This window comes from Podarcis muralis, chromosome 2, assembly GCF_964188315.1.
Source record: "Podarcis muralis chromosome 2, rPodMur119.hap1.1, whole genome shotgun sequence".
NCBI classification, from domain to species: Eukaryota; Metazoa; Chordata; class Lepidosauria; order Squamata; family Lacertidae; genus Podarcis; species Podarcis muralis.
In genome coordinates this window covers 80,081,537-80,098,913 of record NC_135656.1, presented here as the reverse complement: position 1 = coordinate 80,098,913, position 17,377 = coordinate 80,081,537, and the positions used below count along the sequence as shown (strand labels likewise).

Here is a 17,377-nt window from a genome sequence, read left to right as displayed (position 1 = left end):
GCAGGGGTGCATGAGGAGAGTGGAAAGGAAAAGGGACGGCTTCACTGGTTACAACTCAAATACCCCATAATGTGTGAAATACAGCAAGTATTTTATGTTTCTGCCCATTAACGGATTTGGGGAGACTGATGTGCTCTTAACCGGGGTATACTCAATGCACAATAAACATTCATGTTGCTAAAATTATTCATTAAAGATCTTTCTGATTTCCCCCCAGGCTTTTGGTCAGGCTCACACTAACCACAAGAAAGTAGCAGCAGATGGAGAGAGCAGGGAAGAAACCTTGATTCAAGAGTCCGCCACAAAGGAAGAGTACTACATGAAGAAAGTCATGGAACTGCAGACAGAGCTAAAGCAGCTGAGGAATGTCCTTGCCAACACCCAGTCTGAAAATGAACGCTTGAACTCTGTTGCTCAGGAACTGAGAGAGGTGAGAGTTATTGGGCCATAATGCCTGAAGTGCAAAAGCTCTGAGGCTGTCTTGTTATATGCCCTTGGAAAGCCATGCCTATTTATGTTTCTGATAGACACTTCTTAAATTAGGCATGCTGGGGACTTTCAAAGGCATTTCTCTATCTTCCATTCAGTTCAGCAGGGCCCATGAAGTTGCTCCTCAAACTAGCTATATCCGTCCATATACATAAAAACGTAAGGCTGTTGACACGTTGCAGTTTGCAGCTGCAGTGTGAGGTACAGCAGGAAAGCGGCCAAGCCAGAAGCACAGTTGGCAGGTGGCCCAAGTGAACTGTTTACCGTATTTTTCGCTCTATAGGACGCACCAGCCCATAGGACGCACCGGACCATAGGAGGGGGAGAACAGGATAAAAAAATCTTTTTTTCTTGTTCTCCCCCTCTAAAACAGGGTGCATTCAAGGTGCATTCACCCAAAGCCTCCGGAGCGTCTGGAGGCTTCAGGCGGCTACCATCCCCAAGCTAGAACAGCGAGACCGTCTCGCTGTTCTGGCTTCGGGGACAGCCTTTGTAGCCTCCGCAGGGCAGCGGGGTGAAGGCACCTTGCTGCCCTGCAGCGGCTTTGCGCGCAGCCATCCCCAAGCTAGAACAGCGAGACGGAGCACTCCGCAGCGCTCCGTCTCCCTGTTCTGGCTTTGGGCTTAGCCGCGCAGCCTGCATTCACTCTATAGGACGTAACACTTTCCCCCTTAATTTTTGGAGGGGAAAAAGTGCGTCCTATAGAGCAAAAAATACGGTAAGTTGCTCTGTGAAGTGCCTCCTTTCTCTTTTAAAAGGGGTTGGGGCAAGCTGTGAGGGGATCTGCAATGGGGTAGGTGTGGTGTGAAAAGAGGGGATTTGGTCAGATGTGACGGAAGGGCAGATAGCAAAGGGGTAGGTGTGGTTGGAGAGCAGGTGTGGTTGGAGAGCAGAGCAAGTAGGGGCGGTAGCCCCTAGTTAAAATCTAAATGTTAAAACCATGTCACATTAAAACAAATAGTTTTAAGGTTTCCTAAAACCTGCATACAAGTAGCAGTAAGCTAAAAGTAGTAATTAGATGGCCATCCTACATGCCTGGAATAGCAACAACAAAACTTAATTTATCTTTAATATGAAAGGATGTTGGATTATTGGGGATTTTTTTTTTTTTTTTGTTTTATTTATGAGCTTCATATGTTGTTTTTGAGGTTAGCCTGCTGTGAACCCTTCTAGAGAACATAGTTGGCTAGGCAGTATCCTAGAGGTGGGAGTTGTTACCTACAGCACCATTGTTGTTTTTTATAATTAATTAATTTATAATTAATTTTTATTGATTTTTCAGTTACTTATTCATATACATCTTCCATTATTTTCCATATATATAATATAAGTCAAAATACATACAATAATCCCATATCTTCCCCAGTGACTTCCCACCACCTCATTACAGCTTCTTTTATTCTCTCTCTTTCTCTCCCTCCCTCCCTCCCTCTCTCTCTCATCTACTGTTGTTATTCTTGTTTCTTCTTTATTACATCATGTATCTTATCTAACTATTCTTTCATTTTGCAAATTTCAAATTAAACATATCAAGGATTTTATTTGAGGACAACATTTCTCTAGATATTCCTTTACACATTCCCACTCTTTTTGTATTTTTTTGTTTTTGGTGATTCCTAATTGCCACTTTGTTCTTGTGTCCTCTCTGAACGTTATGCTGTTCGCCATATTGAGGAAGCATTAGCCACATTAAATAGGAAGAAGCTCTTCTGATGGGGCTATGGATTACATGTTGTATCAAAGTTTTGTTATGTAAATGCTTATTTGCAGATATCTGGCTGATTCTCTCTGTGTATATAGATATAGATTGTTAAAGCTATGGCAAAAAATAGATTTTACTTCTTTAACATGTTTTACAAACATAATTTATGTTTTGGCCGATTTTCCTTTTCTCTTATGACCCTCCCTGTCTCATTTTTTTCTGGTGAAATGAGGCATTAAATGTAGAAATGGGAACATGTTGGTTTCCCCCGTTCACAAAAAGTTGTGTATCATCTGCAAAGTTGACTGCTTCAGTTTCTATCTCTTGGAAACACTGTGAAACAAAAGTATCAGGTTATTTTAAACTTTGTATATATCTGCTTGAACTGGAATGAAAGTTGCAGATTTCATAAGCGTTCCTACTTCATCCTCCTCCTGCAACATATTGAGCGGTTTAATCTTGGTTGTTTTAGTTGAGAGAAACTGGGAAGAAGCACCGTAGCAGGGAATGCAAGTTTTAGTTGAAGCTTTTTCTTTGTATGAGATTCTGCGGCAAAAAGTGCTGAAAACAAGTGGGGCTGATCTTTAGGGAGCTGTTGACACTGCGTGAAGCTGTCTTACTTCATCAGCACTGCATATGAGGACAGGCTGCAGATGAGATATCTGTGTAATGCAGAACAGAAGTCTCTCCGTGGCAGGAATGAGTAAGATCAGTTAGAGTAGTTTCTGATTCACTGGCTGGAATCCCCCAGAAGTGTGGAGGGGGAAATGAAGGAAGATTGGGGAAGAGAGCTCTGCTCTCGGTGGTATGCTTTGCATACAGAAAAGTCCTAGGTTCAGTCCCTGGCATTCTGAGGTAGGGTTGGAGATGACTCTTGCTACCAGTCAGTATAGATGTGTTGCCCCAGTCTTGGACACATATGTATGCAAATATGTAGTGCCCCCACCTATTTTTTTAAATGAAAAATAATAATGTAGAAGTCTAGGCTGTGCCTCATTTCTTTGATAACGCTATCGCGAAAACCTCCCATTCCTTCAGAAGATAACGTTCAAGCAAATGTGAAGCCATGGTACGATTGGAGGCAGACAGAATGGCTCAGTAGTAGTAGTAGTAGTAGTAATAGTAGTAGTAGTAGTAGTAGTAGTAGTAGTAGTAGTAGTAATTGTTATTTATTTTTTGTACCCCACTCATCTGACTTTGTTGCCCCAGCCACTCTGGGCTTCTTCCATTTTGCCTTAATTGTTCCCTGCTACCTCATGATTCTGTACGGCAATAATATTTGCTTTTGCCTTTTTATCAAATTCTAACAGCAAAAGCCACTTTTCCTGCTTTGTGGAGCCTTTTTGTGAAAAAGTCGAAGAGTTTAGTAAGCAGATGGTGGGGAAATCAACTTGTTTGCTGTAGCACTGAAGTGCAGTCTTTCAGAAGGAAGCTTGATGGTCCATTTTGCAGAGTAAGGAGACTAAGGCCCTGATCCTTAACCGCTGGAGGGGGTTAGGGTTTAGCAGCATCGTAATTCATGGTAGAAGGCACGGTAGCATAAGCACAACTGCTGGAAGTGTGCCTGCTTGCAGAAGTTGGCATGGAATCTCAAAATGAGGTGGAGCAGTGCTGTCTATAGATTTGCCTGATTTCAAGCTGATCCAGTTGCCAGACAGGGGCCTGGGCCTCTGCTATGCCAGCCTGGTACTGGTTCAGCAGAAAATACCCAGAAATCTGCTCTCCATCACATCCACCACCTTCCTTGACCAATGCAGGTGTCAAGGCTTTTGATGTGATGGTGGAGCCAGTGTTTGCCTATTATGGTCCTCTGGCCATGGTTCCCCAGCCAGAGCTAGGACTGCTCTGCTCAGTTTCAGAGCAATGCAAGTCTGAGCAAGAGGAACCTGAGTTAAAAGGAACCACTAAACCAACATCAATCAGAGAGCAGCATAGCTCATTGCTTCCCTTCCTTTAACATGTCAGAACGCTTTTCTATGACTGACAGTTGCTAAGCGGGTAACTTAGCCATTAAGAATAGCTCTTCTGGATCAGACCAAAGATCTGTCTATTTAGTTCAGTTTCAAGTTGCCTTAAGCAGCTAATCAGATTCTTTTGGAGAGGAGGCAAGATGAGCCTTCTCCCAGTATCCAGAGGCAGAGCTCACAACTGTGCACATCACAACTCAGCCACTGTAAACCGTAGACCTTGGGCATGGTTGCTTCAGTGCTTTTTTGTCACAGTTGCAGGGCCCTAAATACTAGGGCACAGTCATTTCTGGTTGAGTTGCAAATGTTCTGTGACATGGCATGTGCTAAAGTTTGTGTGTGTGAATGCATTTTTAAGACAGCTGCCTGTTTTGTGTATGCATCTTCAAACCATTGTAATGATTGAAAGAGATGCTTACTCCGTGCACAGAAACAATCTGCCTATTTCTTAAGGCATTATGATCTTTTGAGACATACTATCCAAAAGAAATCACTGCAATTTTCTTGGAAAACTGTTTAGCCAGTTTTCTAGTTTGCTCTTGTTAAGGCTTGTTGATACCACATGAGTGTGGTGTTGCCATGAGCTAGCTCAGCCTCTGCCTCCTGGAGATTCTCTTGCGACTTCTATGTACCACTAATTTCCCCATGTCATCTTTTGGGAAAGGGCCATCGTACAGTGACAGACTCATGATTTGCATGCAAAAGACCCCAGTTTCAGCCCCTGAAAGGGTTGGGAAAGGACTCCTGTCTGAAGCCCTCGAGAGCCTCTGCCACTCAGTGTTAAAAATACTGTACTAGATTAAGGAATGATCCGGCTCTGTAAAAGGCAGATTCCTATATTCCAATGGGCACATGTAACAAACACAACACGAGATTGTTGCTCTCTAAGGTGAGCCATGTGGTTTTATAAGTGTGTGTGTGTACACACACACACACACACACACACACACATGCCAATCTGAGCTGTTCCATTTTTAGAATGGAGTGAAAAACCAAATACTTATGCAGTTTATACAATTTATTTGCTTTTAAGTCAAATAAGCTCACCAGCCTCTCCTAATCTGTGACTAAACCATCTTTAGGAAAAAAACATAGCAGCCCTCAGTTCATTCAGTGGTATTGGGAAGGTACAAGCAATTTCCATTTCTTTTTAAAAACCATAAAAGTGGCAATTTTTCTGAGGCTGCCTTTGAAGAAAGTTCCTTTGGTACTTTCTGTCTGCGTTATGGCTCATCTTGGCTAGGCTGAGCAGCATAAATAAACAACATGTTAATCTTCAAAATGGAGTTTTCTGATTATAATGACTTCAGTACAGCCTACTCCCCCCCCCCCCTTTTCAATCATGGTTTACATTAGCAATCAGGCTTTTATTCAATAAAACTGTCCCGGAGCTATAAATTAACCTAAAGCTATAAAAATCCATTTGGTTATTTACAGAGAGTAGACCAGCCCTTTCCCTTCTCCCAGATAAAGAACTTTAGGGGTGAGTGAAAGAAGGTAGGCAGAATGAAGGAATGGTGCGTGTACTGGGGAATTAATCCAAAGCTGAGTGTTCTCCTTCCTAGTCTTTAATTTTGTGTCACTGTAGCATGAACGAGCTTTCTAGACTGTCTTCCTTCTTCAAGCTGATTCCTATGTTTTTCATTTGACTGCAGCAGCCAGTTTGAACACAACAGAAGACTTCAGATGTTGGTCATCTGCCATTAGTCTGTTCCCATGACATGTGAAGGCTAGAAGGAAGAGTTGTGCCGGTTGTGGTTTCCTTTGGCTAAGCTTTCCTTTGTTTTTTAAACGCTCGGGATTGGCCGTTTTGAACCCTGCATTGCTTTGCTTTGCAGGACAAACAAACAAGCTCTTTCAAGCTGTTTCTCTGCTCCCGTTCCCCAAGTCCACTTGCTTCCTGTTGTCATGCAGCAATTTTAACCCAGAGTTTATGGCACAAATTATCCTCCGCAGTCCTGCAGCCAGTAGTCATGTCTTCCACCTGTCTCTCTCCCCCCCCCCCCCATGTATGGGGAAGCATCACTGTCCTTTGTGCTTAGCTCTTGCTCCCTTGACCTTTCTCCCTACGTTTGCCCTTCAGATGTTCATGAGCAGTCTTCAGATGTACATGGGGAGAGGACTGTGCTCTCTCATATAAGGTGGAGTTAAATAATTTCCTCTTTAAAAACTGCAAAACTCCCAGCAGGGTTCCCCCGCACGCCTTTAATTTCACCTTTAAAAAATACAAATGGAACACAAGAAATGTATGGCTGGGGGGAAAGAGAAGGAAGTAATCTTGGGTCCCGGTCTATTCATCCAGATTTGTCTGACTGTATATAGGATTTCTCCCCCACTGGCTCTTTTATCTCCCCCATTCAACCAGTGTTATTTTCAGCAAGTGTTTATTTTTAGGTGCCAGCTCTGTCACCATAGTAGCCAGCTAAGCTTGTTGTTAGGCCCCATCTGCCTACATTGGCTCTGTCTGGTGCTCTTTTCTATATACACAGTAGCCTAATTGTTCCATATCTCCAAGTTCCCATAAGCACCTGCCTTAACATCATTACTGAGGGCAGAGTATTCCTAAAGTCAGGGGCACACTTCTATTCCCCAATGGGATTTATAGCTAAAATGCTGATTAGTCCTTTGTGTGTTGTTATCCTCTTGTCTCTCAGAAACTGTTATACTAGTGGGTTTTTGTGTGTGTGTGTGTTTTTAAGGACAGGACAAAACTTACTTTCCCAGCTAGGGGGTTTCCAAAGCTTGCACTATCAGCCAAGCCTAAGTCATATGTTCTAAGCAGAAGAACTTGCCTTACAAATACCGTATTTTTCCATGTATAAGACTAGGCTTTTTCCCTAAAAAAGAATGTCAATAATTTGGGGGCGCCTTATACACAGATACATCTCCCTCCATTTTCTTAAATCGGAGTCCCCCAAAATAGGGGGCATCTTACACATGGGGGCGTCTTATAGATGGAAAAATACGGTAGTTCTTGTTTTAAAAGAAGCATACTAAACGAAAAGCCTCTTTACATGTATTAATGTGGGTATTCTTAAGGAAGAGTCTGCATAGTGGGATGGTTGGTTCATGAATACTGGCCTATTAAATGAGTGATAGGTATGTATGCATTATAAAAAAAGGATATTGTGCCTGCTTTGTTAATGTTACCAGAGTGTTGTCCAAGCTGAAAAACATGACTGAAAGGACATGAACAAATCTGACTCACCCCCCTGATAGTTCAGAATAAAAGCCCAGACTTGTTGTAATTGCAGCACAGCAAGATGAGGTATAAGATGCAAATGAATCATATGTGCAGAGTTGACAGGATTGATCTCACTCCCTGTTCCAAAGATGCTATCAAAAGAAAATGGACTCTATTGTTTTGTTATTATTATTTTTTAAAGAGCAAGCAAGAATAGAAGTGAACAAGAATAAATGCTGTAGCATGGTGCAAGAGGTGTTTGGCAGCTAACACAAAAAGAGAGGAAAGTAATTCAGGAAGCTGTCGTGAAAGTACACGTGCAATGTAAGAACAAAGGAGAGGGTAGACTACCAAATGGAAGGGCGGGGGACAGCCCTGCAGTTAAATATGAAAAACTCATTAAGCCCCATGCACAATTTTGGTCGCATACAGTTCTGTTAGAATGGGGAGGAGCTGGCATTTAAGATGCTGTTAGATTTGCAGTAAACCACTTTATGCTTTTCGGGCTCTGTACTCCGAATCAAGGGGTTGACCCTCAAATATACCTAGAATTTTGCAGACGTCAATGGTTCACAGATCTCTGCAGAATATCTTTTAAATTTAACTTTGACGTGCATTATTGGCACCGAGGGTCTACTTAGTGACTGCTCCTAGATTGTGGAACTCACTTCCATGGGAAGGTAGCTTTTAAATGGTGTTAAGTATGTTCAGTGCTGTTTTTAATTAGTTACTTATTTAATTGATTGTTTATATTCATTGTGTGCTTTTAGTTGTACTTATTTTGTGAGTTGCCTTGGTTCTTGAACTGGGAGAAAGGTGAGTTATAAATAAAATAAATTCAACATGCATAAGCACAATGAATTTCACAACTCATATCCAACATAAATATTAGAATTTAAACCCCATTGCTTTTCATAATAGGCATTGGTGACTTGTGCTGACAGGATTCATACAAAGCAGAAACTTGTTGGCATCTGTTGGTCTCGATAGACAATGGAGTGCACCTCCAGGGGTGAAGTCAAACTGCTGCGTTAGCAGCACTGAAGTGACCTCCCTGGAGTGCAAGCCTTGGCTGTATGTATTGTGGCCCTGGGCTGCTCTTGGCCTTGCTGATGTGGTCCAAAGGAAAGCAGAGCAGTACATTTGGCAACCAACTTGGCTGCAGGAATTGCTAGAAGGAGGCGTACAAGGCACCATCCAACCACCTTAGGGACTCGACTCTGGATTTGCAGAAACAGGAGCATAGTTATTTGGAGTGTGCACCGAGCACAGGATTCATTTCAGTTTGGCTCTTCAAAATACAACCTGTATCTTTGTCCCAGGATTTCTCCATATCTAGCGAAAACCCCTACTAATTGTGCTGCTTAAATACCTACGTAATATAAAGCTTGCCTGTAAATGAATACACTTTCAACATAAACAATTGCAAGCTTTGCTCAAGTACAGTGGTACCTCAGGTTACAGATGCTTCAGGTGACAGACTCCGCTGACCCAGAAATAGTACCTCGGGTTAAGAACTTTGCTTCAGGATGAGAACAGAAATCGCATGGCGGCAGCGGCAGGCCCCATTCGCTAAAGTGGTACCTCAGGTTGAGAACAGTTTCAGGTTAAGAACGGACCTCCAGAACGAATTAAGTTCTTAACCCGAGGTACCACTGTATGTTAGGGCATGTACAGTTGAAACATCCATTATTGCATAATCAGTGCGAACAGGATCCAGTATCTGGAGAAGAGGAGGTTAAGGGGTGATATGATAGCCATGTTCAAATATATAAAAGGATGTCACATAGAGGAGGGAGAAAGGTTGTTTTCTGCTGCTCCAGAGAAGCGGACACGGAGCAATGGATCCAAACTACAAGAAAGAAGATTCCACCTAAACATTAGGAAGAACTTCCTGACAGTAAGAGCTGTTCGACAGTGGAATTTGCTGCCAAGGAGTGTGGTGGAGTCTCCGTCTTTGGAGGTCTTTAAGCAGAGGCTTGACAACCATATGTCAGGAGTGCTCTGATGGTGTTTCCTGCTTGGCAGGGGGTTGGACTCGATGGCCCTTGTGGTCTCTTCCAACTCTATGATTCTATGATTCATGCTCTTCTTTCCCAGGTCTGTCACCTTGCCTTCACTCAGCCTTCCCTAAATGGGTTCCTTCCAGGTTTTTTTGGACTACAAATTCCATCATTCCCAGCAAGCCTGATCAGTGGTCAAGGATGATGAGAGTTGTAATCCAGCAACACCTGAAGGGTTCCATGTTGGAGAAGTGAAGCATTACGTAGGTGAAAAGGTTAACCACAGCTGAGCAACCAGGGTTTCAGTTGAACTAGGTTTTGAAATCAGGGTTACCAGGTGATTTTGAAGTGTAGCTAAATTGGAACCCTGCTTTGCCTAAGCAGATCCTATGTCTTGTTTCATGCGACGAGGGGGTTTATAATAGGTTAAGTACATCCCTTGAAAAGTACTTGTCCTGTGAATTGGCTCTTAGTGAACATGAAAAAGAAGTAGGTGGGAATGAGATTATGCAAGGCGGATATATTGCATGTCTGGAATGTGTTTGTGATATGGCAAATGTGTTTAGTGATAATGCCCACTAAAATAAAGTCATCTGAAAGGGCACTCAGGCTTTAGCAACAGCAGCCAAGCTAAATGTGGGGTGGTAGCAAAACGAGAAAATTGGTGGGGGAGAAGAAAGACAGGGATCATGTAACACTATTGTGTGTGCGAAGAGGTGCATTCCCAGGAAGCAAAATGGACCTAAATCCACCCTTTTTCAAATTTCCTCCTACTGGATGGGTCCGGTAGTGCAGCAGGCAGATAGTTGTGTATGTGACATTCTGTGCAGTACACAGATAGCCTCAACATCTCTGTTAAATTTCTACCTGCATATCTGGTGGGGAATGTTTATTGGGTGCTCGCGATTTCTTAGGTCACAAAGGGGAAGGCCTTCTCTCCCTGCTGCCAAAATTGCTCAGTGATTTAGCTCTCTTGTTGCCTTGACTCGACACTTTGTCACTGGGGCTAAGATGCTGCATCAGCTAGAGCTCCCCACCCCCCTTGTTTGTGGAGTGGGGCTCTCTCACTAGGTGATTTGATTTTCTAAATTATAATCCTGTAATTCAGTTATTCCATGAAATTGCCTTTGGATTTAAATCCTTTGTGGTTGTTTTATACATTATGGTATCATGTTACACTCTTTTATACCCTGTTAATAAACAGGCATTCAGATTTTATTTGAGAAATTTAATCAGCCGTCCCTCAAATGGCACACAGGCTAGGGGACCAACTACAGGTAACAACTGATTAAACACACATTCAAATGATGTACAGTTGCACACATGTGCATGATGCTGGACCCGGAAATAACCCGAAAACGTTACTAAACACACCACTAAAAGGACAGAAGGGGGGGGGCATAACCGGGCAGGGCACACTTATACACGTTCTGCCGACCTGCGGGGAAGGGGCCAGGAATGAAACACCAATGGTTGCCAATGGTATTTAGTGTAGTGGGAGAGGCTAATTGCTTTATTATTGCTATTGTTTTGTTATTGTTATTATTTTGCCAAGAGTACCATCTGAGAATATTTGTTTAAAAATGCATTCTTTGGCTGTGCCTCTTTGACAAAACTGATGGCATGCCATACCTTCCCTCCTTCCTTAAAAAAAGGTTCAGTGCACAATCGTCAAAGCATATTTTAAATCATAGATATATTGCACAGTGAAGTTATAGGTGCATTTCAACTAAATTTGCCTGGCAGCACTGGTACAGTGTTGAAATATTGTCTAGAAGGCAGCCCCTCCCCTCCCTCACCAATGTATGCTTATCAAAGCTATTCATAAAACACAGATTAGAAAGAAGCTTTGTGTCCCCAAGGAACTCACCATATCAAATTGGGTCTGCGGGACTTGTCACCCTTACCCTGCATAGTGACCGAATTAGGAAGATCAGCATATGGTCTCTTCTTTGCTTCCCCCCTCAAATGCTTTGACTTTAAGGCACCACGAAGAACTGCAGGATAAATAGGCAGAGCCCCTGCATTTTCTTTTGTTCGTTGCAGGAAAATTCAGATGTAGAGAATGGTGGGACTCCAGCCCCACTGCTGGGCGCTCCCTCAGCATACTGTGGGCTGTAGCAGATGGCAGCTGTTGGGTTTCTCACCTTTTATCTTTATCAAAGCTGATTTTAAACTGACAGTTTTTCTTTCTTTTGCTCCCCCTCTACAATAATTATAAGAATTTTCTATTTCACTCAATGAGAATCTATCATTTATCATTTGTAGCCCTTTTGAGAGCCCATAATGGGAAAAAAGCATTCCAAAGATGATGAATTGTCATGGAAATGCGCTTGGTTTGCTTTGCATATTATTTAAGGAGGCATCTGTTCCTGATTTGCTTTATTGATGTTGTGCATTGATATACTTGAAAGAAAGATATTATAAAGCAGAACATATCTTTTAAAGGTGACAGCGTAGAAAGTCTTGGCATCTAACAGAAATCTGGAGATACAGCCTGATTTTGAAGTGTACAACCTTTTCAGGAAATTTTGGTTTTATCAGGGCAGACACAATTTAATGTTTCGATTTTATATACTAAATGAATAAATCCATTCCCCAAGTGTATTGAAGTTATTTATCCTGACTGTACTCTATTATTTGAGAACTCGTACCATGCACGACTGAAGATCACTTAACTTTTAATTAAACCATTATGTCATCAAAAACCACATCCTGATTTTTTTTGGGGGGGGGCTCTGTGTGTTTTTAGATGTAGCATACCTTTACTTTTATTTTGACCCTCAGTCTGCTAAAGAATAAGCTGTATACCCACCCCAAAAGAACCACAATTAGGTTGTTTCTAAATAGTGCTTGTTAGTGTTGGGGTGAGGAACAGATTTCAGGGTACAGAATATCAGAAGCAAATGAGAAACAGCAAACACCTGAGTGTAGGTGCTCCAGTATGTTTAATAGTACTTGACACACAACAATACTTCACATAATGATGTTAATAACATTTCTCTTAGTTTCCATTATTGAATTAATTTAAAAGTCCTGAATTCCAGATCCTGAAAAGGTTCGCTGTAGAAGAAGCATGTCAAAATGTAAAGCAAACTGCTTCCCACCTCAGCCCAAGGTTATCCTTATTAATTTTGTCCCAGTCTCATATTGAATTATCCCTGCAGATTCATGCAGTAGACGAACCTAAATCTAGAATTTACTAGACCCAGGGATGGGGAAACTGGGACCTTCCAGGTGCTGTTGTACTACAGCTCCCATAATCCCTGACCTTTGCCCTTGTTGGCTAGGGTTAATGGGAGCAGGAGTACAACATCATCTGGAAGGCCACATTCCCCTGCCCAAACACACAAGTTCCTCTTGTTTTTGAAGATGGCACCCTAGGCTAGTAATACATTTCTAAAGATTTTTCGCCTTTAAAGTCATGGCTCAATTAATCTCAACACTAAGCACAACACAGTTTTAGTAGTTTTATTTACACATTCTCCTTCTAACTTTACCCTTTCCATACTCATTTTTCGTTCTCTAAAGCACTTCATGATTTACTACCATGACTGGGGCACAACAGAATATTCTACTATCATTAATTTTTTTAATATAAAAATATAGCATATAAAAGTCTGCTTTCCAAAATGCAACTGTGCATAAAAAAATAAATCAATTAAAAAAACAGGCACTCAGCAGTTTTACAAAGGTTTTGCCTCAAACAATTTCATAAATGTAACAGATACTTAAATATTTATTCGCCCAGCTTAGTTTATGAATCCCAAACATCCTTTTCCTGCCCTGCTTTTCATAAAAAGATGCTGTAAGATGGACATGCTTGAAAAAATAGGATTTTATTCTATTTTTTCCCCTTCAGAATTCAGGATCTTGCTAGAAACTTAGCCAGTCTATACATGAGTACCATGGCTCGAGGTGTGTTCTTTATTTGCACACAAGTTAATTGGGACTGTTAAATCCCAGTGTTTTAGAGGCCTTTCTTCAGATATTGCATTGCAGTGCATGTGACGACCTTTCCCACTTCCTTCAGTTAAAAAAGAAGGGGAGTGTGTGAGGCCCAGTCATGCCCACATTTCAGACTGAGAATAAGGTCACAGATAGGCATGGCAAGTGCACACAATGCACTACTTGGGGAGTTCCAAAGTACAGGTGCTACTAGCACACTAAAAGTTCTGACAGCTTGCAAATGCTGGCGAGAGTTGCAGTCCTAACTACCTGGAGGGCACCAGATGGAGAAGGCCGGACTAGAATAATTAACTGCATCTCTTCTTCTTCAGTGCTGTAACTACATTCAGTTTTCTATTGACTCTCCTTTGTTTTTCCAAATGACCCAGAAGTAGTCTCACAAACATGATAGACCCTGCCAGTTTTAATTCATATTAGTGGTGTTGACATCCTTTAGATTGCTCACCACAGTTGCAGCCACAGCTGAGACTCCTAAATTTGGAGGCATTCCTCCCCGCTTCATTCTGGATATGGGATCCAAGGATCAGGCATAAGCTTGACTAATCCTCACCACAAATGATCAATGCATCCATCACTCAAATCTGAATATATTCCTATGCAGACAGTAAACCTAAAATTAAAAGTATATTTGGAAAGCTGGCATATTACTACTGTTATTTGTCCTGCCATTTCTGCATAGCATTATTTTCCTGGGAGGTTGGGGAGGGAAAGAAAAGACACTAGAAAATATCCTTGCTTCCATTAAATAAAAATGTAACATTTGTTATGAAGAAACCTGTTCAGTTTCCCCACAAATGATGCCTTTCAGCTGCTGTACAATTTGGAGAAACAAATGGGGAGAGATGGTAATTTGGACAGACATTAAACAGTCTCGGGGTATATTTTTTCAAGGGATTTCCTTTCTCTCCCCATTAATCAGCATAGGCTTCTCACAAAGACCTGCCTCTGAAGGAATAAAAGATTCTGGGATGTTGTCTTATGAAAATAGTATGAATAAAAGCCTCCCCTTCCTACCCCTGGGTTACAGTTCTGGACTCAGTTATTATCATTTTATGACTACTTTAGGCTACACATATGATACCCACCCCGACTGCTCATTGTCAAAAAGATGGGCCAGTAAATTGGCAAGGTTTATCTGAAACTTTAGACCCCTGTCCAAATAGTTTCTAGAGAAGAGGACCCCAGACCACAGTCAATGGATGACCAGTAGATGCCATTCCTCAGCAATATTTTTGTGGGTGTTATTCCCTCAAGGCCTTTGCTGATGAAAGATTTCTTTCTTGCTTAGTTTAAAAAGAAAACAGTCAAATGAAATACCTATTTTGGTTCTGTTAGCCTTGCTGCTTTAACCGAATTTAAAATGTCACATTAGTGTGAGAACTGGGTGATCATATCATTTAGTTCTGTGGAACAATATCCATTTCTCTTATCTACGAAACTTCTAGTGAGCTGACACCTGAGCTGGGCAAAATCAAGGGCATGAGAGGGCAGAATTAGTTAACTATTGGAGCACCACACTGCAGTCCCAATCCTCCTCTGCCTTTATGTTCTCACCTTTCTACACCACAGAACAGTTATATCCCATCTTTGGAATTCCCTTTGTCATGCCTTGTGGTGTGTGGTATTCTTGCTTTTGTTATTTTTTTTTCAGGCAATGGTCCACCACTCTTTGCTTCTTGCAAAGGTGGGGGGACCTGCTGCCCCCCTAAGTTACTGGGCTCCCACCAGCCCTAGCCAGCATGGCCAACAGGGATAATGGGAATTGTAGTCCAGGAATCTCTAGAGGACTACAGGTTCACTCCTCCTGCTTTATTGTGTTTCTGCACACATCTGTCACAATATGGGTTAGGCAGGCGTGTGACATAGCCCTAGGCAGTCCACCAAGCCCTTTGTTCCAGCTCCTTCTCCTGTTCAATCTCGTCTTGCAGTGAAGAGGAGCAGAGAGCTAAAGGAAGATGCTAGATCCAGCCACCGTATCCAGCAGTGTTGGCAGGGCCTCCGCTTCCTGCAACCACTGCCAATTAGGTTGGGTGGCAGCTAGAAGTTTGTTTCCTTTCGAAAAGAGAACCCATTTCAACTTGCCGTAACAACATGACATGCTCATTGAGCCATACTGATGTCACTACTGTCTGTACACTTTGATTGTCACTGACGACAGGGTGGCTGCTTTATGGCTTAACATTGACTCAGATCCCAATAGGTGTGGCTCATGGTTGTCCCATGATTGAGGCAGGCAGAAAAACTTGGGAAAGGACTAGAACAGCCAGATATTCTGTCAAAGATTGCTAATTTTTTTGTAACTTTACATCCCCATATGTTAGGTTGCCCCCACTCTGTGAGATCCTGTGTTAGGGAAGAATCACATCGTCCTGGAAGTGTCACAAGCATTTAAGCAGCGAATTGTTGCAAGCAGGATTGGAAATGGAATCCTTGATCTTGCAAGTCACAGTCGCCTTCCCTTCCCCAAGCCTAGCAACTTAATTTTGGGCACAGGAAGTAGATAGCAGATGATCCCAGGCCCATCTGTAGGGTCTTCCCCTTGGCAGGAATGAAAAACAGAGTGTCAGGATCCTGCCTTTCTTCACTGGCAAGGGAAGAGACTCTGCCAGGGCTTGGGGCTGGCCACTGCTTTCACTTAGCTCAAGGTAAGCCATAGGGTTTTTACAAGTGTTCACTTGCAATGATGATAAAGGTTTGACTTCTGGGGTGAGCGATACGATGCCCCGAATTCCTAATCATCTCTTAATGTTCATTCATAAATCTAAAATGTATAACTAGCAGTCACATGCACAAATAGCTAGTTGCCAATGTAACACCATGTTAAGACGTGTCTTATCTCAAAGAGACCCTTTCCCTTTATTTCATTATTGTTTTAGTTTTCAAATCTTACCCACGTCCCCTCTTTGGTGCATTAATTCCTGCCAAACACTCTCTGCTGCAAAAAGATCCTTTAATACCTTTTCCACTGTTTTGACTTTGAAACGTTATCTGGGTGGTGGTGGTGAAATATTTGTTGGTCTCGGCTCCAAACTACTTCCCCACCCCCTTTGTATGAGATAAAATCAATTTCTGGACTTTTTGCACACAGGACATTAATGAGACATGGCAGCTGGTAGGCTTTGAAAGCCTGAAAGCAAGATTGGTAGCAACATGCAACATTGCCATGAACCAGCCGGTGCTGTGAGATGAACGCTGTGCTCCATCTGACTCCAAAAGGGACAGGCAGATCTGGTCACTCAAGAGTTTGTGACATTCGTTGCCCAAGAGGTGGCCCATATTCTAAATTTAGAATCTAAATGAAGACCAAACAGCACAGTGAAATAAGTAAAGATTTTTTATTTTATTTGTTTGAATTATTGGTTTGAAATCATTTGGCTTTTCTTATCTTGGGAAATGTCAGTTTGGAATCCATTTATTTGTCTTACCAAAGCAATCTATTGTTTTTGAAAAGTAATGTCCATGAACAGCTCCCTCTGTTCCGAATAAATTGCCTTGTGCTTTAACTTGCCATCAAGGCCTGAGATTTAGTTGCTAGCTGGGAATTGCAAGAAACGTGCAGTTAGCTTTCTGTGGGTGGATTCAAGGTATATTTCTTGGAGTGGTAAGTCTTGATTTCATTTATGTCACCAAAACGTTGAGTATAGTGAGAGTGCAATTCCTCACCCAGTAACACAACCAGATGTAAATGAATGGAAATTCACCAGCACAATTACAACAATCCTTGCCTGAAATGTGTGTGTGTGTGGGGGGTGTGGTGTGTGAGTGTATTAGAGCACTTCTTCCTACTTAACATGTTATATGCATCTTATACATAGTGTGTCATGTGTCTTAGGTAAGCAGAAACACTTTGCCAATAATGTACTTTGTACTTGGAAATTTCAACAAGGTCTTGGCTCACTTAATTTGCCCCTTTAAAGTTTCTTGGCATGCAGTAAATTACACAGGGCACCATTTTCAAGATGGCGAAAACATTTATGTTAATTTCCTTCCTCACTCCAGAAATATCTGGATGTTTTAAAATTGTGATCCATCTATGCAAAATCGTCTTTCCTGGAACAATTGC

At 42.0% G+C, this 17,377-nt stretch overlaps 1 protein-coding gene across 5 annotated transcripts in view; it reads left to right on the top strand.

Annotated features, from left to right (window-relative positions):
- The window catches only part of BICD2 (BICD cargo adaptor 2), an 81,080-nt gene that overhangs the window by 48,113 nt on the left and 15,590 nt on the right, over positions 1–17,377 (top strand). For 4 of the 5 annotated variants that reach the window (XM_077924913.1, XM_028719020.2, XM_028719021.2 and 1 more), the window contains exon 2: positions 218–430. The exons of the other annotated variant lie outside the window; for it this stretch is intronic. In XM_077924913.1, the coding sequence (XP_077781039.1) occupies positions 218–430 (213 nt within the window). The remainder of the gene's footprint in view (positions 1–217; positions 431–17,377) is intronic. 5 annotated transcript variants of the gene reach the window in all.